This window comes from Saccopteryx leptura, chromosome 2 (genome assembly GCF_036850995.1).
Source record: "Saccopteryx leptura isolate mSacLep1 chromosome 2, mSacLep1_pri_phased_curated, whole genome shotgun sequence".
NCBI classification, from domain to species: Eukaryota; Metazoa; Chordata; class Mammalia; order Chiroptera; family Emballonuridae; genus Saccopteryx; species Saccopteryx leptura.
In genome coordinates, this window is record NC_089504.1 from 55,297,961 (window position 1) to 55,324,424 (window position 26,464).

General features: G+C 36.5%; 1 protein-coding gene across 1 annotated transcript in view; it reads right to left on the reverse strand.

Moving 5' to 3' along the window:
- Positions 1 to 3,048: 3,048 nt before the first annotated feature.
- Positions 3,049 to 26,464, reverse strand: part of GDA (guanine deaminase) — a 98,240-nt gene continuing 74,824 nt past the window's right edge. Inside the window, exons 8-14 of the mRNA XM_066367992.1 lie at positions 25,758 to 25,865; positions 23,105 to 23,202; positions 20,691 to 20,758; positions 13,056 to 13,202; positions 9,348 to 9,478; positions 7,888 to 7,915; positions 3,049 to 7,029 (exon numbers count right to left, since the gene is read on the reverse strand). Coding sequence (XP_066224089.1) covers positions 6,959 to 7,029; positions 7,888 to 7,915; positions 9,348 to 9,478; positions 13,056 to 13,202; positions 20,691 to 20,758; positions 23,105 to 23,202; positions 25,758 to 25,865 — 651 coding nt within the window. The 3' untranslated portion in view covers positions 3,049 to 6,958. The remainder of the gene's footprint in view (positions 7,030 to 7,887; positions 7,916 to 9,347; positions 9,479 to 13,055; positions 13,203 to 20,690; positions 20,759 to 23,104; positions 23,203 to 25,757; positions 25,866 to 26,464) is intronic.

Sequence of the window (26,464 nt, forward strand, 5' to 3'; positions counted from 1 at the left end):
ATATAGCCTCAGCTAATATACAAGCATGAAAAAATATATACTAGAAGTATGACAAATTTAAAGTAACTTTTACAATGATGATGTAGGCAGGCTTGATGGTAAAACTGAGTTAATGTGAATTAGTAAAAGAATTAATTACACTTTAAAGTAATGTTCTATCACATTAAAAAACCAAAAATACTTTCCTTATCTTATTTTAAAACACACATACACATGCACACAAAAACCTCCTTCTGTTGATGACACCTACTTGTGTGTCCTGTGTCTTAAACTGAGTGGCTTCCTGTGGAGTCTTAACACACCCTACCCCAGGCCCTGTTCTGCTACTGGCAGGTATTTATTTTTTGTCTAAACTTTATTTTATTTAAATCCTGAATTGTGTACCATGCAAGAATTTGCATGTCTATTAGTTATATATTAAAGAATTCACAACACCTACAGTGTGCAAATTAGGCACACATTTTGCAAGATTGTACACATAAAATTTTTTTTCTGGGTATTCTAACTAAGTTGTTCTTTAAGAGAAAAAAAAGGTGCTTAGTTCTCAGAACATTGAGGGTGAATTACAGACCAAATCTACTATTCTTTTATGCTTCATGTTATAAATAAAAAATAATAAACATAATAGTGCTGAAAAAATCAGATTTAATACTTGTAGAATATTTTTATGTACAGAGAGTTCCATAACATTACATGATTTAGATTCTAAAAAAATGTACCCATAAAAATACATTAAAAATATTTTTGTGCCTATTATTTTGTGCTTGCACAGTAGATAAAGTGTCGACCTTGAATGCTGTGGTCACTGGTTCTAAACCCTCAGCTTTTCAGGTCAAGGTACATACAACAAGCAATCAATGAATAACAAAAGTGAAGCAACTAAGAGTTGATAAGTCTTGGCCCTGGCTGGTTGGCTCAACCGTAGAGCTTTGGTCTAGCATGTGGAAGTCTTGGGTTCAATTCCTGGCCATGGCACACAAGAGAAGTAAGTGGCCATCTGCTTCTCTACCCTTCCCTCTCTCCTTTCTCTCTGTCTCTCTCTTCCCTCCTGCAGCCAAGGCTCCATTGGAGCAAAGTTGGCTGGGCGGCTGGGCGCTGAGGATGGCTCCATGACCTCAACCTCAGGTGCTAGAATAGCTCCAGTTGAAACAGAGCAACACCCCAGATGGGTAGAGCATTGCCCCCTAGTGGGCATGCTGGGAAGATCCCAGTCAAGCGCATGCAGGAGTGTGTCTTTCTGCCTCCCTGCTTCTCACTTCAGAAAAATACAAAAAAAAAAAAAAAAAGAGTTGATACATTTCTTCCATCCCCTTCTCTCTCCTCACTCTGTAAAATCAATATATAAAATTGTTTTTGTTTCTGTTTTGTCTGTATTCATTTTAAAAAGAACTACTATACAGTGATCACCTATGCTGTCGCCATGCTATCTTAAGTACTGATATATATTATTTTTTTTAATCTTCATGACTCTAGGACAGACACTCATGTCATGCCCAAATCACAGAATGGAGTGATGGGCATTAATGCTCACAGCTCAAAAGACTCTGGAAACTGCTTTCATGCAGGTTCGAGGAAGCAAAAATAATTAAAGAGAATAAAAATAATTAAACTTAAAAATATATAATAAAATAGAACAGAATAAAATAGTACAGAAGATAGCCTAGGGTAGTGTTTTTCAACCAGTGTGCTGTGAGACATGGTCAGGTGTGCCGTGGGGAAATTAAACATGGGTCCCCAAACTACGGCCCATGTGCCAGATACGGCCCATGGAGGCTATTTATCCGGCTGGCCGCCAGCCGCCTCCATCTGAACATAAACATTCCCCTCACAATCCCTCCAGCTATTAGCGGCAGGAAGAGTGGAGGCACAGGGAATGCTCACTGACCAATCACCTTCCAGGATTCATTCCGACCACTAGCATTGAACCAATAGTAGGCTGCCTCTCATCCATACCCAGGAAGGTCCCCGCTCGGGCTGCTGCACACTTGTCATTGTGTGGCCATGGCGAGTAGTTGAAGCTGCTACTCCTCCCCATGGTCCCGATTTCTAATCCTGATCAGGACTGGAGGTAAATGTTGCTACCACTAGATGAAGCCTCAGCCTCAGCTGGTTATGTCTATTCTGATGGTGTATATAGATATTTGACCTTTTTCTTTTTAAAAGAGGCCCCCACAGAGGGTGATATACAATGCATCACAATGTTATCTAACTTAAAGCTAAAGTTTGCTGATCTTCCTTTGGACAGTTTTTGGTTATCTGTTGCCAAGGAGTTCCCCATTCTGGCCAACAAAGCTATTTTGACATTGCTTCCATTTTCAACCACATATCTATGTGAGCTGAGCTTCTCAAGCTTGACTGCGATAAAAACTAAAAACAGAGAGAGACTGAGAACTGTTGAGGAAGAGCTTCGTGTGTGTCTTTCTACCATTCCTGCCAGGATATCCCTTTTGTGTTCATCGAAACAGGCCCAGGTTTCACACTAAGTGAGTATAAATACATTTAGAAACTATATTATTAACTATATGTATAATATATACTATGTTAACTATATGTATAAAATATATACATTTTGTGTCACTTTGGTAGGTGTGTGCCCCAGGATTTTGTAAATGTAAAAAATGTGCCGTGGCTCAAAAAAGGTTGAAAATCACTGGCCTAGGGCATCGCAGATAAGAAAAGTATTTTTTTCAAGACTTTTGTTTTAAATACATATGGACATATGTATGTGTGAACTAATTCTTGATGTTAAAGTGTATTCTCACTCTGGGTTGTGACTTCAAATATATATTTTATATATATAATATTATATATATATATTTAATATTAAGTATGTTGAAATAAAAAGAAACAGCAATCTGGTTACAAACAACTGAACATTATAGCTTAATTTTTAAAAACTATGTAGAGTGATTATCGCAGGATGGAAGATACATGCTGGGCCACAGCTAAATGTTATATCCTGTTTTTTAAAATTCATGTTAAAAGGAGAAAAACATTGTAAGATTAATCCCCTTTATTCAAATTTATAGAACTCACAACATCACAAAATAATGTAAACACAAAAATTTATTTTTTTCTGAAGCACAGAGGAGCTCACGTCGCACATAAACAATAAGCAAACCGTACAAATACTGAGAAAAAAATGTCCCCATGAATACATACATATATATACTTATTCTTCAGAGCATTGATCAGGAGTTTAACAACAACGTGAAGTGGTTTTCAATAAAGAATGCTTTCTGACAGGCTATCGAATAGGAAATGGAAAAGTTAAATTACTGCCACATAACAGCTGGTACTCGGTCAATTGAACCCCAAAGACTGCAAAAGTCGCCTTGGCATTTATATTTAGTTTCATCATTGGCCTGTTCAATTCTTGCATTTCATTGAATGTGGACGAGAACTAACCCCTCAAAGCTTGATCTCTCTCACACTCAGGGCAAAGGGAAACAGAGCGGAGAGCCTGGGTGTGAAGACATGCGTAAGGACCAATGCTAGGGTTTCCTAATAGTGTCCGTTCATTTGTGCTCCTCTTGCTGTGTTTATCGCTTAGAGGTATTCAAATGTGTGAGGGTTCAAAGTCATACCTAAACTGGCTAGGTCAATCAGAAACTGCAAATGTTGCTTATAAGCCTTCAGGAAAAAAAAATTAAAAATTAAAAAAGCTTAAAAATTCACAATAATCCTTGCCATTTAAATATTATGCCCAAATTCAATAAAAAAGAAAAAAAAACATTGCACATGACATTTCTCAATCCACTTTTCAATAATTCAGAGCACTCTTTTTAAACATGTAAATGTTTCCAGCATCATCTCAGCTTTTAAAAATGGACACCAATGAAAAGATGTCCAGCAGGCTGCAGGTGTGCCTGATCCTGGATCTCTTCTGCGTAGAGCACAGGGCAGAACTGACACAGCGTGCCTTCCAGCTTGCTTTTAAGGCTTCCACATGTCTGGCTGTGAGATGAAAAGGTTAAGAACAGGAAGAGTTTGAAAAGGAGTGAAGATTCAAAACATGTTGCTGGATCTCACACCCATTGTTTTGTCTCTGACATCTCAGGCTGTAGCTGCCAACAGGGATATTCAAGGGCACACTTCAAAATCAGCCAAGCGGAACAGGAGTGTTTTGCCACTGCTCTCCTTTCTTAACCATGCAGAATTCTCACGAAACTAAAACAGAAAGTCAATGGTGTTTGAGGCTCACAACATTAACTTAAAAAAGACCTTCCTTTGGCATGAAGGGAGCTTGTTTCAACATGTTCTCTTAAACTCTCAAACCTTCGACAATTGAATCAAAGAAGAAACTGGGAGAATGTTAAGAGAGCAGTCCCCTGCGTCTCAGTTTATGATGACAAGGACAACCTCTCCTCATCCCACGTTTCACTCTCTTTTGAAAATTAAATTCATCTTAGCTGATTAATCTGCTTTAGTGTTCCGGTTGCAAAAATAGTTTTTAATGTACAGCTGTCAAACCTATTGAATACGTTTGGCCTGTTAAAGTGTATCCCATTAAAAATACCATGAGACTTGAGGCAGAATAGTGCTGGGTGAAATGAGGGGGCTTACTAGAAGATTTAATTCTTTCCTGTCAGAGAGCAAAATATTGAAACACAAAGCAACAAATAGAATTGGCTTGCAATATTGCCGCACCACAATTCAAGAAGATGACCCACACTAGGCAAAGGCAACATTTCAAAGCGCAGAACATCTGGGCCCAGGTGTGGCTAATGCCCAAAGTGCTGCCAAAAAGCATATGCTATATTCAGGAACATTGCACTTGGAGAAATGAAGCACAGAAGTTCTAAGTGATGCACATGTAAATATTTCAACACATTCTATTTTTATTAGAAAAGACAGTCAGGTCTTCACATACTCTCAGGGCTAAATAACATTTGATAGGTTGTACTGTATATGGCCATTCTTCCTGCTTCCAATGCTACCCTTTTTATATTCACTGCATATGATTCCTAAATCTAAATGAAAACTGATGTTCAACCTCAAAAAGTACATACATAAGAAAGGTTAAAGTATAGAATCTTGCAAAGGCTGGGGACAGCTGCTGCCTGTTAGTGTGTCTTGAACATCTCATCCAAATTCTTAAGCCCACTCATGTGTGTTAGATACCGGGTAACCTATTCCTTCAGCGTGGACTGAGAGAGCAGAGAACACATGCTGGCACTGCAGGGATGGGGAGGAAGTCAGCCATCTTTGACATGGCTCAAGAATTAGGAATTCTGGAAATACCACGACTGAGACTAGAAGTTAGGTAAACTGAGTTACTTGATATCCTAAAAATACTCAGTCATTTGAAAAACATAAAAATAAAGACCAAAAACTTGTTCTATCTTTAGGTATTGTTTACACAATCAAATCTAAAAGTGTTTCCACGGGGGGGGGGGGGACTGGGTAAATTACTGATGAATTAGCATGATTATATGAGAATAAAAATTATAGCACAACAGGGAGAATTTTGTTCTTCGTTTTGCATGTATGGAATTAGCCATATAACATAAAGTTCTCAACTATAAGATAATAATGAGACAAACCTAAGCCCTAAGTAAGAGTGCTATGAAACATTAAGAAAATCTACTCCTTTTCCTTGTTTATATGATTTGAAATTAAATTTTAAAAATATAGTATTTAAAGAACATTCACATCAATACTTCATAAGGATTTATCATAGCCATAATTTGATTTTAATTCTAGATTAGGGAAAGAACACTAATTAGTTAGGAGGCATAAAAATACTCTGTTTTGTTTAATGTTCCTAAATGTCTTGTATAGATTAAGTCCTATAATGTAAACTTACAGTGAGATGTCTATATATTTTCCATTATGCTAAAATTCTAATGTCTTAAAATTATTAGGAATTAAAAAGACAGTAGAATAAAATTAAAATTAGAGTGCTTTCAATATGCAGGTTTAAAGATTTTTCAAATATTATTTTTAATAGGATTTATCCTTCATTTGTTAATCTAACCAATTGACCTGAATGTGAAATTGTCAGCAACTACGGCCTACTTCATGGGGAGAATAGGTCATTGAAATGAAACCCTTATTCTTAGTATTGACAGCTTGCAAACACCCAGCACTTGCCCCAATTTATGAAGACTTCAGTCTATGCAACAGTGGAATATGGAATTTGTTTCTCTTCTAATAAAACTAAAGCAATAATAGCATCACACAGCTATACATTAAGGTAATTTAAAGTACATAAAAATACCACTATTTATGCCATGTAGTTATGTAAATTATATCCCTAAGAGACTTTAAAGCTTTAATACCCAACTTCTGTCAAACACTTTGAATCACAGGACAATATTAAGAAAACACGTAGCATACAATTTCTGACAATTCATCCCCAAAGAAGGCAAAGCACAACAATAACAAGTCTTTAAAATGCAAATTCCATTATATGTAAATTTACAGAACACAAAGTCAAGCTAGAAATGCATTTTAAAACTCAACAAGTTCTCTTTTTTAATTAGTAAACTCAGTATATAATTTTCAAACAATCTGAAGTGATTTTCCAATGTTTGTTCATAGTCTAACTTTTTATCCCCCATAAAAATATACTCACTGGTTCATTGTCTGTATGCAATTTTCACACTAGCTCAAAATATCTAACCTTATAAGGATATCTTTCCTCTCCACATTTCCAAATGCAAAATAGATTTTACTTAAATCTCATAATAAGAACACCACTAATAATAACATTCTCTTATGTTTAAGCTTAAAGTAAATCTGAACAGCTCAAAAGGGAGAAATGTCAAATTCTCCCTACCAGAGAGCTGAGAGTTTGTGCAACTTCCTTCTATTTGTTGAGCACTGAAAGTAGACATAGAAAGAGAGTCATCCCAAGAACAAAGTACTTTTTTATTTGACTTTCTAACTCTCCTTGGGCACAAGGGAGGCACGGAACCACATTATCCAGGAGCACTCGGAGATGCCGAGGGTCTTAGACTGAGCTTGAAAACGGAACCACCTGCTTTCCGCCCACATAAACCTCCTCAATATTTCGGTCATCCCCTGGGGAAAAAAAAAAGAATCATTTATAAAATTCTATTCTGTCAATAAGTGTTTTCATAGCTACTGGGAGAGATTTAAAAGCAAAACAACTCATAGGACAGAACATTAAAAAAGCTGCCCTTTTTTTCTCTCAGATTATTTAAAATAAAGACAGGGAGACATGACCAATAGACAATGTTGCATCTGATTTGAGGAGTGGGGTCTGAATTCTGCACCTCAGGCAGAAATCACATGAAGTAGAATTGACCTCCATCGCTGTCCTTTCAGCTGAAGTGAGTAGTTTGCTTTTCCAGCCCCAAATGTACAGGAAATACTTATCTTTACATCCCAGAATCACAATCAGCATGGTGAAATGAAGGCCCTACAAGAAATGAGCTCCACGAGAAATACAACGTGTGTCTTTCCCATCTCAAATTCACTCAAGACATAGAGCTCACTCAGTGAAGTGGGAAGCAGAGTAGAATCCTTACTATTGACTTCTCTCTCTCGGTGAATACAATGGAATGTGAGTGCAGGAAAAAGCATGTGACAGGACTCCCTCACATTCTTATCCTAAATCAACGCAGTAGGGCACCTTGGGGCAGAGAATGAGTATAAGAGGCAGAGTCGTGATGATCTTACTCCTGGCCCACCAGTCCTCAGTTTAGAATTTATGATTGTACATTTAGAGGAACATGCAAATTTCAAATCATGTCTTTAAATGTTGAGCCATAGATGGGCTCCATGCTGAGGAATATTTAGAAAAATTAAACCGAATGGTCACACATAGGGTTTAACAGATAGTATCATAAATGCAGAGAGCCACACCCAAGAAAAGGACAAAGATTTTATTTAGCATAGAGACATATTTCTACCTACCTAGATAGAGAAACTTCTGGATAATAGCCTAAAATGAAAAATAATAAGAAGAAAGAATTATTTTGTGCATTTAGAAAGTAAATTCACAGCCAATAGTTCACTGGCAAAACCCAGAAATATAAATTCATTTCTCAATTATAAAATCTCCTTTTATTAATAAAAAGAAATAGTCTGTTGCTTTACTAAAAACTGGTTATTAACAAACGTTTATCTATTGCCTGAAAGTTCTTGGTACATAACCTTGAAATCTTTGGAAGAAAAGTGTTACATACATTCAATAAATTAGTATAATAAAATAATGCAAAATTTTAAGAGGTATATAAGATAAGAAAAATGACTGGATGAATAATACTAAGCCTTATTCACAGAAATCTATCATAATTAAAAAGTAAAAGAAAAAATAACATGAAAATAACAAATAATCAACCTCAAATAATCCAAAATCCTTTTTCCAAAAAACCTTAATACATTCTGCTTACAAAATTTCATAAGTGAATCAAATTATAAAGGGTAATTAATTTTTTAAGAAAAACTCAATGTCTTATAACAAATTGTTATTATTTATTTATTTACAGAGAGAGAATCAGACAGGGACAGACAGAAACAGAGAGATGAGAAGCATCAATCATTAGTTTTTTGTTGCGCATTGCGACACCTTAGTTGTATCAATACATTGATTGCTTTCACATATGTGCCTTGACTGCGGGCCTTCAGCAGACTGAGTAACCCCTTGCTCGAGCCAGCAACCTTGGGTCCAAGCTGGTGAGCTTTTGCTCAAACCAGATGAGCCTGTGCTCAAGCTGGTGACCTCGGGGTCTCGAACCTGGGTCCTTGGCATCCCAGTCCGATGCTCTATCCACTGCGCTACCGCCTGGTCAGGCAACAAATTGTTATTAAAGTAAGAAGAACCAATTTATTTTATATATAGGGAGACTTTTTATAATAAGAGAAACAGAGTAATAAAACTCATTTTCTTAAGAAAATGAGTCAAAGCCCTGGTCTTGAATCTCAGCTCTGTCTACTAATTACTAGCCATGAGTCCTTAGGTAAATCATTTAACCTCCTTTAAATTTCACTGCCCCACAAATTACATAGCAATATCAACAGAACCTATCTCTCATAAGAATTATTCTGAAGATGAAACAAAAATTATGTATGAAAGTACTTACTGCCGTATCACATAGCCCCTAACAAGTGGCTATATTATGCTATATTATGGCTTCTTATAGCCAAAGACATTTAAATATACAAATATATTCAAAATGCAAATATTCTGTTAGTATCATTATTGTTAACATTATTGTCATGAAAATATAACTTTTAAAAATCTAGCTTCCCTTTTAAGATTCTCCTGCTTTCTATTAAAATGTTTGTTTCTCTTTTGTTTTCTACAGGAAAACTATTATGATTACTTCATGAAGTAGATGCTTTTTGATTAAATTTTCTTTTCTTTTACTTACTTCAGAAATATTACCAACGAAGTCCCCATAAAACAGGTCAATGGGAGAGTCAGATGCTTTGGGGTTGATCAAGAGGGCATCGAAATCCTTGCCCACTTCAAAGTTTCCAATCTCTGTGTCCAGTCCCAGAGCTACAGGGTATAATAAATTAACAGTCAGTATTTCAAACCACCAGACCATGCCAATGTCCCAGTTTGTAAGGACAGTGTCTGCCAACATGTCACTAGAAAAAAATTAGTATCTTAAAGGTGAAATGGAAAAACTCCTTCATCCCAATAGGTCACAAGACTTCGACTTACAGAAAGCAAAGTAAGCAAAGGGAAAGCAAAATCTGAGAATAAAGAATAGTTCACTTCATTACTGTGATCATAATTCTGATGGCGTCTCTCTATTTCAACTCTACCAGTGCTCTTCACAGTCCAGTGGTCTATGACTTTCATTTATCCCTCCAAGAAATATGGCAATGGACAAGATATCTTTCTTTGATTTCCCTCTTAGTCTTTTTGCCCCAACACTACAACTCTTTTCCTTGCCTTTCTTGTTTATTTCCCCCCTATGGGATAGTTGACAAGATTTATTTTTGTGGCAGTTAAATCAACCTCAAATAAATAAAAAATAATTATCCTTTTGCACACTTGCCAATGTAAGGCATAACCATCATAAGTTCCTTAGTTTAAATCTTTGGAATAGAAAAAACAATAACTTTTAAAAGAAAATAGATGCTCATAACTTAAGAGTCCCAATCCCTTTGAAAGCAGACCAATATCTTTGCAAGCTTAAAGATTTTTGGTTGCCAGAGAAGAATGGTTTTCTAAAATAGGTCCTAGGTCAACAATGTCTATCAATTTAATCTATCTCATAGCTAGAATTCGTGTTCCATGAGTATTAGATGCCGAAGAAGAACAATTTTTTTCATTGATATGATTTAGTTTCAGAAGATAGGGGTAGTTGACTTTCTTGGTCCGTGAAGGTGTTGAATCTTGAGTATAGTAAAACCTGTCCAGGCGTCCCCAAACTATGGCCCGCGGGCCACAATGCGGCCCCCTGAGGCCATTTATCCAGCCCCCACTGCACTTCTGGAAGGGGCACCTCTTTCATTGGTGGTCAGTGAGAGGACCACTGTATTTGGCAGCCCTCCAATGGTCTGACGGACAGTGAATTGGCTCCCTGTGTAAAAAGTTTGGAGACCCCTGTACACTGAGGTACCAAGTGGAAACACACATAAAAGGAGGGTCAACTGGAGTGCAGCGTTACTTGTTTCCATTTTTACATGTGTTTATTATGTTCTATCACTGTCAAGGTGTGGTCCACTGTGAAAATATTGGATGGCATATTCCTATTAGACAGTATTTAATACATTATATTTCTATGTATGAATATCCAGAAGTCATTTGGCAATGCTCTACTCACTGACTTAGAAATCCTACTTATTTTTATAAGATTATTTAAAATGCATTCTTTTATTCTCAGGAAATAAAGATTTTTTTAGTTAAAAAAGTCTTACAGGGGTGCAAAAATAATTAGAAATGTTAAAAGCAGTTAGGTGACTTCTACTAAGAGTCTGAGGAAGGACTGAATGTAATAAAAAAATCACTGGAAATTCTCTCCTCCTTTTTGCCCTTAACAAAAAAACATGACAAATACAAACTTTTGATGACTGTATTCAACATAAAATTGTTGTATGTTTAATAGGCCAAATAAACAGGTTCATTTGCCAGAGTTTGATAATACATATAAACTAACTGAGCTATTTGTTAAAACCTGGAGAGGACAGGCATAAACTAACCAAAAAAGACACAATTGCTTTTGGTGAACTTGTAAACTGATCTAAATTCAAATTATTGCAGTAAGGCCCAGATGAGCTGGTAAGCAACTCCAATGCATTTCAGGAAATGCAGTTCTGCTGCCTTTGAAGCAAATGTTGGCTCTGTCAATATGATTTTTGCACATCTTGGATATACAGGTCATGGCAAGCTGGGAAAATTCCACACTTTAAATATGGATTAATCTCATTTCACTCAGACTCTTGTAGAGACAAAAGTTAAGGAGAAGAGATTCTATAACAGTGAGTGAAGCAGCTCAGAAAATAGATTTGAAAGCTATACAACAAGGTATAAATGATTTGGTAGGCACTTGATGCCGTCTTGATCAGCCACAGAATCCTGATGAAACAATTCACAGAGAGCCTAGAATAAAAAAAAAAGCACTATTTAAATACAACTTGTTTGCACCATGAAAATAAGATGGTTGGCCAGCTGCTGAAACTCAGATGCAAAAACACAGTGATGGTCAGAGTGGGGAGCATCACACTTTAAAAGAATGGTGACTTAAAACACAGAACTTCACATGAAACCCTGAGACTTGGATATACAAACAGCATGACTTCTACTTGTTTTCCTTGAAAGATTTTTTAAGGCATTCACCATAGCCTAGAACAGGGGTCTGGAACCTTTTTGGCTGAGAGAGCCATGAACACCACATATTTTAAAATGTAATTCTGTGAGAGCCATACAACGACCTGTGTACATTACACATTATCCAATAAAAATTTGGTATTGTCCGGAGGACAGCTGTGATTGGCTCCAGCCACCCACAACCATGAACATGAGCGGTAGGAAATAAATGGATTGTAATACATGAGAATGTTTTATATTTTTAATGTTATTTTTTTTTTATTAAAGATTTGTCTGCGAGCCAGATGCAGCCATCAAAAGAGCCAACATCTGGCTCAAGAGCCATAGGTTCCCGACCCCTGGCCTAAAACATTTAAAGAAGAGCCAGGGAGTTTCTCTTCCCAGGATATTCTTGGTCTCCATCATCCTCCATTTTTTAAGATCCAAGGTATCTATCATAAATCTACATATATCTATTTTGATATCTGTGTCTTTATTTCTCACTAGCTACCTAAGGTTTCAGTTCACTATCTAGATTACACCATAATACTAAAGTGACTAGAAGAACACAATTACCAATTTCTATTTTTTCCATAAAAATAGTTACATATAAGAACTTGGAAAAGCTGATGAATGATATTTGCATATCAACCAACTATATTTTGACATCTTCTTCCACTTAAAGAGGCTTGACTAATTACTGTACTTAATTAAATAAACAAAATGCATACTCTAAACTGGAACTTTTAAAGGAAAATATCACAGTGGAAGGGTAAGAACCTACACTTTGGCATCAGATTTTGGATTTAAATCACAGTACTATAGTTGGACAGCTGTGTGAGCTTCCAGCAGGTACTTCCTTGATAAAAATAGAATTAATAACAGTGGTTGTGAGGTAAATAACAACACACATAAAGTATGTTGCATAGTGTCTATCACATGGTAAGAGTTCTTTGCTACTATTTTTACTGTTAGTATTTTTATCATCATCTTTACTCAGGCCAATAGTGTTATTTGACTCAATAGAAAAAAAATATTTTAAAGAACTTATATGTATGTAATCAGTGCAAATATCCATTAAAACAGTTAATATGGTAACTGTGTGTTAAACATCTCTTCTGCCAAAGACAAGGAGCTTGCTGAAAGAATTATACCTCCACCAAATGCTTGAACATGTATTTGACTTGCTAAGTTTTGGGTATGCTATGTGAGATGCAACAGTCATAAATATTGGAGGTCTGCTGATATCACCATCATGTACCTTTATAGTGCATCCAAGGTTGTATATTGTTAGAGAAAAAAAAGTGGTTATTACCTTGGCTGCCTCCAAGAGTGGCTAGTCTGAATACTTCTTTGAGGGTGAGGCTTTGCGAATTTATCTTATTAATTGAAAGGACATTGGAAACCATCACTGCTCTTCTGATTGCGTCAAGCATGGAAGTTGAATAACCTCCAGCCACATCTATGGTAGATAAAATAAAGCCAAACAGTAACCTTATGAGATAAATGAAATATTAAGTACATACGATTGGTTTTTAATTTTTTATTTTTAATTAATAAAAATTAATTAAAATTAATTTTAATTATTAAAAAATTATTAACAATTTTTAATAATTATTAAAAATTAATAATTTTTACATTCAGTAAAAATTATTTTACTGAATAATTATTTAAAAATTAATAATTTTTTACATTCAGAGTTTACATTCAGTGTTATTTTGCATTGGTTTGAAGTGTACAGCATAGTGATTGGACAATAATACACTTTACAAAGTGATCCCCCTATATTTCAAGGACCCACCGGCACCATACATAGTTATTACACTATTATTGAATATATTCCCTATGCTGTACTTTACATCCCTGTGACTGTTTTGTAACTACCAATTTGTACTTCTTAATTTTTGTTTATTTTTAAGTGAAAAATATTCAGTCTTTAATATACGTCAAAGAAAAGATTGTATCTATAAACATGGAATAGACATAGACTAATATGTAAAGGAGTTCAAACACCTGCAATTAGTATCAAATATATAGCTTAGTTTTCTAGGACTGCCGCAACAAATTACTACACTTTTGGTGGCATAACATAGTAGAAATTGATTCTCTCCTAGCTTTGGAGAGCACAAGTCTTAAATTAGAGTGTTCCCAGGGCCATGATCCCTATGAAGGCTCTAGGGAAGAATCTTTCCTTGCTTCTTCCATTTTCTATCTCTTATAAGACATTCATCATTGGATTTAGGGACCATACAAATTCAGAATAATTTCATCTTGATATCTGTACTTTAATTACATTTGCAAAGACCTTTATTCCAAACAAGGTTGTGTTTACATGTTCTAGGTACACATCTTTTTGGAAGGGTGTAGAGATGGGAAGGTGCACATTTCAACCTAGTACAATGGCTGAATGGCTAATGAAGTTAAGAGAAGAAATTCCTATCTCTGAATAGTCCCTAAATTCCCGCAGAAGTTTATCAAATAGGCCTGCCTCATTATAAAGATTATTTAAATAACATAATATGAGATTTAAAGTAAGTTCACAGTCTATGCTCTAAATACTTGTCATACCTTTACTTTAATTCAAATGAGAGCTTTGGAAATTAAAAGGGCACACCTTTATGATTATTTTAGAGGCAGAGCTTTTAGAATAAATTGATATATTATTGAAAATTCATTTAAAAAAATGAGCAATGCTGATATAGACAGGTTTACCTGTTTGTATGCATCATTAGATGAGGAATGAGATTCTTAGTGATTTAAAAAACTAAGTTCCTCATATTTAAATTGAAATATTACCTTTGACAAGAGCAAATGTAAAAGTTATTAAATGAATTTGTATAAATAAGTCAAGTAAGTTAGCATGTTTTATTAGAGGAAAAGTACAGGTAAAAAAATACACTTTCTATTTTAAGGGTTCTTACTGTCAAAGTAGACATCTATAGTTCTTAATACCTACTTACACTGCAAAAGTAATCACCTATTAAGTAATAATCCTAGATTTCAGTTTACTTTTATGTGCAACTGTCTTCCATGCCCTTAAACTTGTATAATTTTTTCTTTAACCAGAACAGTATTACCTGATGATCAATTTCCTTGACAAGTTTTATTATAACTACTTAAGTTATTAGTCCATTTTAGTAGCCATGTATTAAATCTTCATTTTACCATAACATCAAACTAAGAAAAAAAAATAAGATTTGGGAATAATGCTCATTAAGCTCTAAAATACTTTGTGTACTGCTTTTCCTTTATAGCTAGAACAAAGAAAATGTTAAATGAAAATGCTATCACTGTATGGTATGGAAACATTTAAAGACTGAATATATATTTCAAAATATGTGGCTAAAGACTGAAAGGAAACAAAAACAAAAGCAATGCCATTAGAATTGTATGAACATGAAAAATTTAAATACAGTTATAAAAATAGGTTTTGTAAAATGTTATGAAAAGTCATATTTTCCTCAATATCTCATCAAAATTATCCATATAGAGAGAATAAGGCTAGATTAGGAAATAATGCTATGGAATTTATTGAGAAAATTTTGAGAGCTGTCTTATTATGTTGTTACCTTTTAAGATGATTTAATCATTTTATACTCCTTTGGTTGTTATTTTAATAAAGTTCCAGCAAAGAACAATACTGTGAAGATCAAAGAATAAACCCTGGACTACATAAACCATGGTATTCAGTCATGCTTTTCTTCCAGGGATTTCCACTGTGATAGTAACGTCCTGATTCCTGCCCTGCTGGGAGAACTCAGTGGCTTCTCTTCCCTCTGAAACACATCAGTGCAGGCAGAATCTCTACTTTATCATATAACAAAAGACATTGCCATGGGGTTAAAAGAGAGATGATGAACATCACATTTTACTGACCTAGTCTTACACTGTGGGTCTGGAACTTTTTTGCTTTGTTGACCTTTGGTCGGTTATTTAGTACCTGTGTACCTCAATTTTCTCAGAATGTAAAACTAACATCACCTATCTTAACAGTTGATGAAAAAATCCAATTAAGTAATATAAATGTTGAGGAATAAAGACTAAAAGGGTAGGAACTACATGGGGAAATTGGTGGAGAAAAATGGATACATTTTCTCAGAAAATCTATTTCCAACCCCATGTCCCTCTACCATCCTGATAAAGAATGGCACTATTATTTGCTTACCATAGTCACCATAAGGACACACAAACTACAAGAAGATTCTACACAAACCACACAAAAGTAAAACTTTGGACTAGAGGGCAATGAAAAAAATAAGAGGAAATGATTTTATATGTTTGTGTTCGCTTCTTATACGTTCATTCATTTTTTGACAGTCATTTACTGAGCACCTTCTATTTGCTTGATTTATATAAGCTGTCATAAATAGAACTTATAGGCTCCATATCAGCTAATCATATAATGGAAAAGAAAAATAGACACATAAACAAAGAAATATTCACTATAAATTGTGTTCAGTTAGTGATAGAGAAGGTGGCAGTGGAAAGCCCATTTAGACAAGATGGTCAGAAGAGAGCTCTTCAAGGCAATGGCACTTAAACTAAGACAGAAATGAGAAGAACTCAGCCAAGTAAAATGAGGTATAAAGGATATCCCAGACAGAGGAACAGAATGCACAAAGGTGTTGTGGTAGAAGGGAGTGTGATTCATAGAGGGAATTTAAAGGTAGCCTGTGTAGGGAAGGGCAGTGATGGGAGATGAGGCTGGCGATGGATGGGTGCAAAACTGTGCAGAGTTTGTCACCTTGTAGTGAGGTTTGCATATTCAAAATCTCACTCAAGAAGGGGGTAAAATGGTCGGATTTTTATTGTGATTCTTTTGCAAAGAGAAGACTGGATTAGAAGGGCCCAGATAAATATGAAGCAGATTAGGAAGCTAGTGTAAGAGTTCAGGCACAAAACAAAGGCAGCTTGTATGGGGTGGGGGGCTGATATGGAAGAAGAGTATAGATTCAGGAGATATAAAGGAGTCATGAGGTTGGACATTGTAGTGGCTTAGGCATGGGAGCAATGAGGGAGAAGAAGATCTCAAAAACAATAATCAAATTTCTACTTTAAGAAAGTGAACTCTCTGAAAAAAAGAGCCATTTAAAGAAACCAAGGTTAAATGTGTTTTGGATATGATATAACGAACTTTGGAGGATCTATGAGGAGGGGTCCAAGAAGAGGGAGAAACTAAGCAATTGAAAATACAGGTTTAGCCTGATCAGGTGGTGGTGCAGTAGATGGAGCGTCGGACTGGGATGCAGAGGACCAAGGTTCGAAACCCCAAGGTCGCCAGCTTGAGCGCAGGCTCATCTGGTTTGAGCATAGCTCATCAGCTTGAACCCAAGGTTGCTGGCTTCAGCAAGGGGTCACTAAGACTGCTGTACCCCTCCCCCCCCCAAGTCAAGGCACATATAAGAAAGCAATCAGTGAACAACTAAGATGCCACAACAAAGACTTGATGCTTCTCATCTCTCCCTCTTTTTGTCTGTCTGTCCCTATCTGTCCCTCTCTTTGTCTCTCTTTCTGTCTCTGTCACAAAAAAGAAAGAAAGAAAGAAAGAAAAAATACATAGGTTTAGAGATCAAAGAGAAATCTGAAATGGATATAGAAATCTGAGTCATCCACATACATGTAATTATGTAAAGCTGTGGTTGTGAATGAAGTCTTTTAAGAAGAAAGCATAATGGCGAAACAGGAGAGAGCTTAGGACTGAGCCTTGAGTTAAGCTTTTGAATGGCCAGGGAGAGAAGGAACAGCCTTCAGAAAAAACAAAGAAGGGCTGGCAAGAGAAGAAAAAGGGAAGCAAAAACAGTGCGGTTTCAGTGAATCCAATATACGATTGTTCAAACAAAGGAGATAGGCAACTATGGTAAATATTGCTCAGAAATCCAGTATGATAAGTACAGAATGATGTCCTTTAGAGTTGGCAGCAAGAGATCACAGCAGTAATAGGGAGAAAGGGCCAGGATCATTATCATGGAGGGTGGGGCAAGAAACCAGCCTGAAGTGGGTGTAGGAATGGGAGAGTGCCTAGAAAATGGTAGTCATGTGGGTCCCTGCTCTTTGAAGAAGTTTTGCTTTGGAGAGGAGTAGAGAGGTGGGGCAGGAATGGTGTGGGGGGGGGAAATTTTCTAATTAAAAGAGGTGGGTTTTTTTTTTTCATTTTATTGCTTAGAAGATCAGAAAATACTAGAGAATATCTGTGTGCTGATCTAAGAATGTTAATGGCCAAAAGAAGTAATTTATTGAGATATTAGGAGAGAGAGGGAATGCAGAACACAACTCAGCATATTTTAGGTTTTACCTTAAGTTGGAGCAGAAACTTTGGGGGGAGTGTTGTGAGTAAAGCTGGTATAACCATTGTTGTACAACTCTTTTTGCAAACATATGTGTTCCTGTCTTTTGGGGGAATTCCAAAATGGAATTCCTCGGTCATATATAGATTTATATTTAACTTTATAAGAAACTGCCAAAGAGGTTTCCGAAGTGGTTGTGCATTTACTCTCCCTCCAGCTGTGTATGAGAGTCTGCATGCTTCTTATTTCTTTCATTTTTTTTCAGTTTTCTTCTTTTATTTTAAAATTTTCAGTTTTCATCACAACTTGTGGTCTTTCATAGTGGCGTGTCTTCTTTACTCCAAAGACTATGGTAGTTTTCCTCTGGATTCTGAAGTAAATTGTTTGCAGATATATGCTCATCCTTTTATTCTTATTAATACTGCTATCTCTTGTTTTGCAATATTTTCATTAAGTTTCCTGTGGGTTTCCTCTTATACTTGAGCAAGTCCAGACCTGCCAATACTTGGTAAAGATATGCTGAGTGAACTACTGTTGGATCTGCTCTCTGGCCATGATATCAGGTTAATTACTGTATTTCTCCATGTATAAGATGCACCTTAATTTTGAGGCCCAAAATTTGAAAAAAATAATGTATTACATAAAGTTATTGAACTCAAGTTTTATTCATCATAAAATTTATACAACTTCTCATCACTGTCAAAACTCCCATCTATTAGCTTGTCCTCATCTGTGTCTGATGACGAATCACTGTCTTCAACAATGAGTGCAAAAACGTGAAAAAGCGGGAAATGCAAGTAAAAAAGCCTACAACCACTGTATAAAACGCATCCAGTTTTTTTACCACAATCTTTTAAAAAAGAGTACGTCTTATATATGGGGAAATACGGTAATCTACTAAAGTCACAAATTAAGGGCAAGGTCATACACAAAGGCCATGTTTAGGAAATAGTGGAGTATAGGGTGGCTACTACAGCCTGGACTATGTAAAATGCATTTTCCAACTTAAGCAAATACATCATATTACTCAAACATATGGCCAATATACCAATATTGCTCTTTCCTTTTTAAGTGAAACTTTAGTGACTGCTACAATGTATCGGATATGTGCTGACCACTTTATATGGATTTTTCTTTCATATAAGCCTCAAAACAAGCTCATAAGATAGATATTGTTATGATTGTGGTTGTTATTGTTATAGAAATTAGGAAATGAAGCCTTAGAAAATTAGTTTGTTCAATGTCTCACAGCTAATAAAGGACAGTTAGAGCCTTACCTAATTAAAAGCAAACCTACCTTATTTTGCATACCTGAGAAATTTTTATTAATTGACTGTACTATGTAACAAAAGCTTTGTTTCTTATTCACTAAAGCTTTTCTGTTAAGGTAAAATAGTTGGTTTCCTGCTTTAGCATCTGTGACTATATCCAATCATTCAAGGCTTAAATTAAAATTTTTTTAAAATCTTAACTTTCTTAATTCATACAAAATTGGGGAAAATGTCTAAATTAGCATACGTACTTTAAAATATTTTATTTTAAACATTAATATTTTATTTTAATATTTATATCAATATTTATATCAGTACTTAATGTTAATATTTTAAAATATTAATAAATCTCATCTTATTGTGCACCTTTCCAAAGAATTGCTTGATATAAAGTTAACTGAGACTTGAGTTATTCCAGAAAATAACGACAAACATCATTGTCAACATGCAAACATCTCGATGTTCTTAAATATCAAGAAGACAGATGCATCAAAAATGGAAATAAGTCCTTGTGCCCCATACTCATTCTTTTTTGTTTTTAGTTCATTTACACACAGTAATCAAAACAGGTTTATAGTGGATGTGCCTAGACATTTGGGCCTAACACACACTTTCAAAGCAGTGGACACACTCGGGAAGAATCATTAAAATGTACCGTGGAAAAAAAGCAATCACTAATTTATCAGCCACTGAGAATGTCTTTCAGTCTAGTAAACACCAGCTTGCCTGTGGGAATGGAATCTTAATTTGTTAACACTGCTTAAAAGCAAAGTAAGTTCTTAACAAACTCAGAGTCCTCAATGCTAGCATAGATTGAATTTGTGCTTATGATGGCAAGGTCAAATTATTTCTTTTTGAGACAGTCTTTGTGGTGTAAAACATACAAATCTAAACTATTAAAGCCTACCAGAAGGACAAAACACAAGAGCAAAAAAAATCAAGGACTTTTTAAAAAGAATCTCTAAAACACTTGAGAAGGACATTCTTTATAGCCTCTGAAGAGGAAATACAGATAATAGCTTTCAGAAGGTTAGTGACATCAAAATGTCTTCCTTTGCATACATCTCCTTACTGTTTCCAATCTCACTATTTTAAATGCTTATTTTTTATTGATTTTAGAGAGAGAGAAAAGGAGAGAGAGAGACAGGATCTGCTCCTGTATATGTCTTGACCAGGGATCAAACCGGCAATGTCTATTTTTTGGGACAATGCTCTAACCACTTGAGCTATCTGGCCAGGGCCAATCTCACTATTTTATTAGCTCAAGTTATTACTAGAAAATAAAACTAATTTTTTTAAACATGAAACTGTAACCTGGAAATTAGATTAGTCACATTAGAAAGGTATGTATTTAATCAACCACTTTGCCATGGCTCCAAATGATAGACTACTAACCTGTACCCAGCCCTATTTTCACTTCATGTTTCAGGACTTCTAGCACGTTGAGAAGGCCACTGCTGAGCCTGTAGAGAGAGGAGATGATCAGAACAAGGAGACATATGTGGGTCCAAAAAGAGAGGGACACTAACGACAGTGATGGTGATGTCACTGAAAATGGTGTTCTCCATCACATCAGCTCTAATGCTGACCCCCACACACACATTCATCAAATCAGACCATCTGCGTCCCGGAGTAAAAATAGATCATAAAGGAGCTGGAATCCTTGCACTGAGGTTAATCTTAGGAGGATTAGAAGTAAGAGCAAGAACAGAAAGCAGGGGATCATTTGCAAGGAAAAATAAATGGAGAAATTACATCTTGCAATTAGTCCAAAAGTCTTATCGGTCTTTAATATTATTCTAACCAACCTATCCTTCTAGGTTAATTAGTGGAAGTTATAAAGCATCGCCTTCCCTCTCTGTCTGGAATAATTTTTTACCTGAATGAGTAGTGACTTTAAAGATCAAGGAAAGGGGGGTATAACTGGAAAAGGGAATGCAGGCTGGTAAGTCCGAGCCTGAAAGTTCAAATGTGGCCATGAGCACAGCACAAACTACAAAAGATGGTTCCTGCACTGAACGCTGGACCTTGTGACCCCGACCTTACAGATATACCATTTTTCTAAAGAAACAAAGGAAAATTGAAGCAATCCTTAGAAGTCTGAGAAGATGCAAAGGTCAACACGGTCTGCTCAAATATGCACATAACTATAATTTTCAAAGCCCCAATGTACCCGCAATAAATCTTTCAAAGTGTTAAAGAAAGAACAGCAGTGACTAGTGACCATTTAACAGAAAATGTATCCATAAAGAAATTTAACTTCAAACCCAAATTTGGATCATGCGTTAATTTAGATGTGTAACTAACAGAGGGATGTTAAACCCTTCCGCTATCTGGCCGCTAGACCACAATTATGGTCACTAAGCTGTACAGAGGCAGGAGTCCCTGTTACTATGTGTTACTATGCTATGTCTGAAACTCGAAGCCTCTGGTACCTCTCAGAACGCTCAGAAATAAATTGCTGTGCCTCTTGTACCCTTCCTGTACTGCCACTGACATATAACTTGTTCACTCACAGAGTCTCTAGACTTCTGTCAGCTCCTCCAACTCTTTGCCAAGGGCTCCCTTCAGCAGCTAGAACCTGTCCTTCCCTGGTTTGGAGGGTGGTCAGAAGCTCCAGGGAATCAATGCCTCTTTACTCCACCCAGCAATCCCCCAACAATAACTGATGGGTATATAGGTATAACCAACCCTGTTCTCTCACCCCTTGGGCAGAATGACTTGGAGGTCTGCTTTGTACCCTGGCTCCCTGAGTTTTCCAGAAGAATTAAGCTCTAGGAGCCCATGCTGGTAACTTGGTTAATGATGTGCTCCTTACTGAGTTCTTTCCCTTCTCTGTCTATTCCCACGAAAAGTATTTCCTGAGATTGCCTCCCCAATAAGCTACTTGTATAATGAATCCTTGTCTCATGGTCTGGTTCTGTAAGAACTCAAAACAAGAGAACACAAAATAACCCTAGACAAAAATAAAATATAGTAGAAGCTGAATAAATGTATTGAATGACTATATGAATGACCCACCCCAACTTGCCTCTAAGAGGAAGCAGCTCTGTTCTGAGTCTACCAACACCAGCAATGAGAGCTCCTCTCTGTATCTAATCCTGGAGCAAGAATTCCTACCTCACACCCATGGGCTAGCCTCACGGGGTGTAGGAATTCCCTGATATGGCATGTCTATGGCTTTTTTCTGAAGACACAAGCCATAACTTTCGTCTGATTCACTTGTGTATATATATAACCTTTCAAAATGTTAAGAATCTTTCAAAAAGTTATAAATAAATCTTTTTCATTCTGGTAAACTATAGTAGGGCAAGATTCCTCCCAGGTGAACTGGCATCCTGTCAGATCCAATGGGTGACATATACCGTCTGCAGGGTGTTGGCTTCCAGCAGCACAGCATCATTTCTACTAGTTTGAACGTTCCTAGTAGTTTGCACAGCACAAAGTAATGGGAAGTCAGCACCCTCTCACTGGAGCACCTGGTTGGCATATGGGCCCTTTCAGTAATTGCTGTAAGTTCTGATGCTATTGGTTTTGAACTCCTTCTGATGTATTTCCAATTTCCTGTTTTGTGTAAACTCAGCAATTTTGAGATGTGGTGCTCTTCCAGTGCGTACTTTGCAAAGAAGATCTTGTCAGCTGCTCTTTTTCTCCCCACTACAGCAAACGTATGCATCTACCTGTCTGATTCCTGTCCCAGTCAAACACAACTACAGAAGGGAGATACTGGAGGAATGAATGAGAAAACAACGCCTTCTATTTTGCAACCCAATCATGCATAATCTATCAATCAAGTATCGCCTACTTACGATAAGTTAGAGTTGGGACAATGTGAGATCGATGCTCCTCGTTCCCTTAGTACATCCAGTTCCTCTGCGGAAAGGTAGCAGCCATGTGCTAACACTGTCTGGAGAGAAGAGTGGCCTATGTGGAGTTTACCACTTAAAAATGTGTACGTTAGTCCTTACTCACAACAACACATTGTAGGTACAGATAGAAACGGTGACGCCTGTACCAGTTAGTATGCACACAAAGGTGTCTGTTAGCATCTTCACACGAACATTTCTGTTACCTGTCTGTATAAAAATCTCTTTGTACAAGTCACATCTCAAAAATGCCTGTAAAATCACTGGATTACAAGTTTCAGCATATTTGTAGATCTTATCTTTTTCCTTTTTTCAATCTATAAAATAAGGGGGGTTGAGTGAGGTCATCCCTCCAGTTTTAAGACATGCAATTAATTCCTGGATCTCCATTTTAGAAAATAAACAAGTTACTTTCTTTTCTAAAACTAGTGGGCATGTGATGAGGCTGTGCTTGTTCCTATTCTAATCAGAACTTTCTGGAAATAAGTTTTTCTTTTTCAGTGCACAGAAACTCTGTGAGTGGTCCTGGAAAGAGCTGTTCTTTACCTCTGCCCCTAATTAAATACAGACACCAATGATCTTGACACATAACCAAATATACTTTAGTTATTTCATCACCTATATTTACACTTTTAAAAAAATTAAGAAATTGATTCAAGTACAAGCATTGCACACCTAAAACCTTCTCTTAATTTTTTTTTTTTTTTGTATTTTTCTGAAGCTGGAAACAGGGAGAGACAGTCAGACAGACTCCCGCATGAGCCCAACCGGGATCCACCCGGCACGCCCACCAGGGGTGACGCTCTGCCCACCAGGGCGTCGCTCTGCCGCGACCAGAGCCACTCTAGTGCCTGGGGCAGAGGCCAAGGAGCCATCCCCAGTGCCCCGGCCATCTTTGCTCCAATGGAGCCTTGGCTGCGGGAGGGGAAGAAAGAGACAGAGAGGAAGGGGGGGGGGTGGAGAAGCAAATGGGCGCTTCTCCTATGTGCCCTGGCCGGGAATCGAACCCGGGTCCCCCGCACGCCAGGCCAACGCTCTACCGCTGAGCCAACCAGCCAGGGCCTTCTCTTAATTTTTAGTGTTAGTAATATTTGTGGGTTTTTCTGAATAAGACTTCACCTTTTCAAAATTTTTTTTCCTCGGTACAAAACCTATATTAGAATAGGTTTCTCCTTTGGAAGGCAGAGTTCAGTGGCCACAGAATTATTATTAAAACATTGTTTTTACAAGCTCAGTGTAAATAAAATCAATATGCAAATGAAATGTAAATTTATTAATTATATGGAAATATATGTAATGGAGGATGAAGATTAAGCTGTAGCATTTATAAGATTTATGCATAATATTAACCTTTCAAATTAGTCATATTCATATCTCCATTTACAAAGTCCTTAAGAATTTATTTGCTGCCATAGTTAGAAACTCTCCATGCAGTTTGTACATTTCATTGAAGGTTAAGGTCAAAGGTTATATTGTTCAAATGAAGTGTAAGGCCTGTGGTCATGGCCACGCAGATTTGCATTCAATTCCGGCAGATGGTAAAAGAATTGTGGAGCCAGAAAATGGTGAGCCATTCTGTTTATTAGAGTCTCACAATAGCAGACGAACAAGCAGGTGGGGCAAACTGCTCCTCTCTCTCTCTCTCTCTCTCTCTCTTTCTCACTTTCTCTCTCTCTCTCTCTCTTTCTCTCTCTCTCTCAAGCCAAGCAAACAGACCAGGAGTCAGGGGTAGGGGGAAGCCCCTTCTCTAGCAAACAACAGCAAAAACTAGCCCCTCCTAATGGCAGCAGAAAATCTACAATCTACAATCTGCCACCCTGCGGGCAAGCACCTGCAGCCTTACATAGACTATACACACGTGATGCTACTCTGTGCTCATGCACCAATGGGGCAAAGTAAAAGCGAGCAAGCCTAACACACTTGTTTGCACAACATGAGGTCTCTTTTCACTCAAATTAATTTTAATTAACTTCAAACTGTTTAATTATAAAAATACACACTCATAAAAGCAATTTCAGAGTGTTTAAAATTAAAGAGTAGTCCTGCTTTCTCCCTCAGGAAGAATCACCTTTAACATTCAATTTGCGTATTCCAGGCAATTTTTTCTAAGTAAGCATGTACCCACACATATGTACACATACATTAAACAATACTTTAAGCTGTATGCCTCATTCTTTGTGAATGTTGAATAAAATTCTAATTATGTATGTTCTATCATCTAAACAATCTCCCATGAGAGCCATTTTTAACTCATATGTAATTAACTTTCCTATTCATGTTCCTTACAGAATGGATCCTTAGAAATGGTCTACTAACTCAAAGGAATGTACATTTACATTCTAACAAATACTGACAAAATGTCCTTGGTCAAATGATATTCCCATCCTCTGCAAAGCCTTCAGATTTATTTACTGGGATGAATGTTCAGGCCAAGTTTTTTTAACTATGTTCACATACACATATACACACTCTGAGCTTTACTCTAGTCTGAGAAATGCACAAATGTCACAAAAGTCTGAAGAACACTAAGTGAGATTCTATAATTTAGAAATATATGCCCTATTTACCACATATTCTGACATGATATGTAACTTACCTTATTTGTCAGAAGATTGTTTTTATCATACACATCTGTATAGTTTTTATAACTGGGGTGTAAATTTTTCACAGCATTAACTTCATCACAATTTTCACTAATATGGCTCTACAAGAAAGAGACAATATTTTTAATCTTTTAATGTAAAATGCCAATAGAAATTATGCTTCCTACCTCAGAGTGATATGGATTCTTTCTACTTGTCTATGTGAAGGACCACATAGAAAGATGATGAAGCTGTACATGCATTTTATTTAAAGCAAACTTTAAGACAAAGAAACAATGAATATGTAATTACACAAACACATAATGTTCTAACTGGTGTGCTGTTCTTCCAACAGTCTTTCCAAATTCCAAACTAGAGCAAGAACAAACAAAAATAAAAAGTATTCCTTGAAGAGAGTTAAGAGCTTAGCTACTGTGGCCACCTACCTCTTCTGATGTTGGCCATTTAAGAAAAGAGTTCAGTGGCCACCAGTAGGACAAATGGCATGGTTCATTCATAAGAAAACTGGAATTTTAATAGAGAGAGGAACTTTAGCCTAAATTCTAGCCTTAATTATGTGTTTTAGGGTGAGTCGGCTCTTTTCTTTGGGCCTCCATTTCTTCATCTCTTGAACAAAAGGATTGGGTTAGATAAGTGATTTTTCAAGTTCTTTTAGTTTTGGATATGTTATTCTGAGAAAAATTCATACATAGCTAGTATG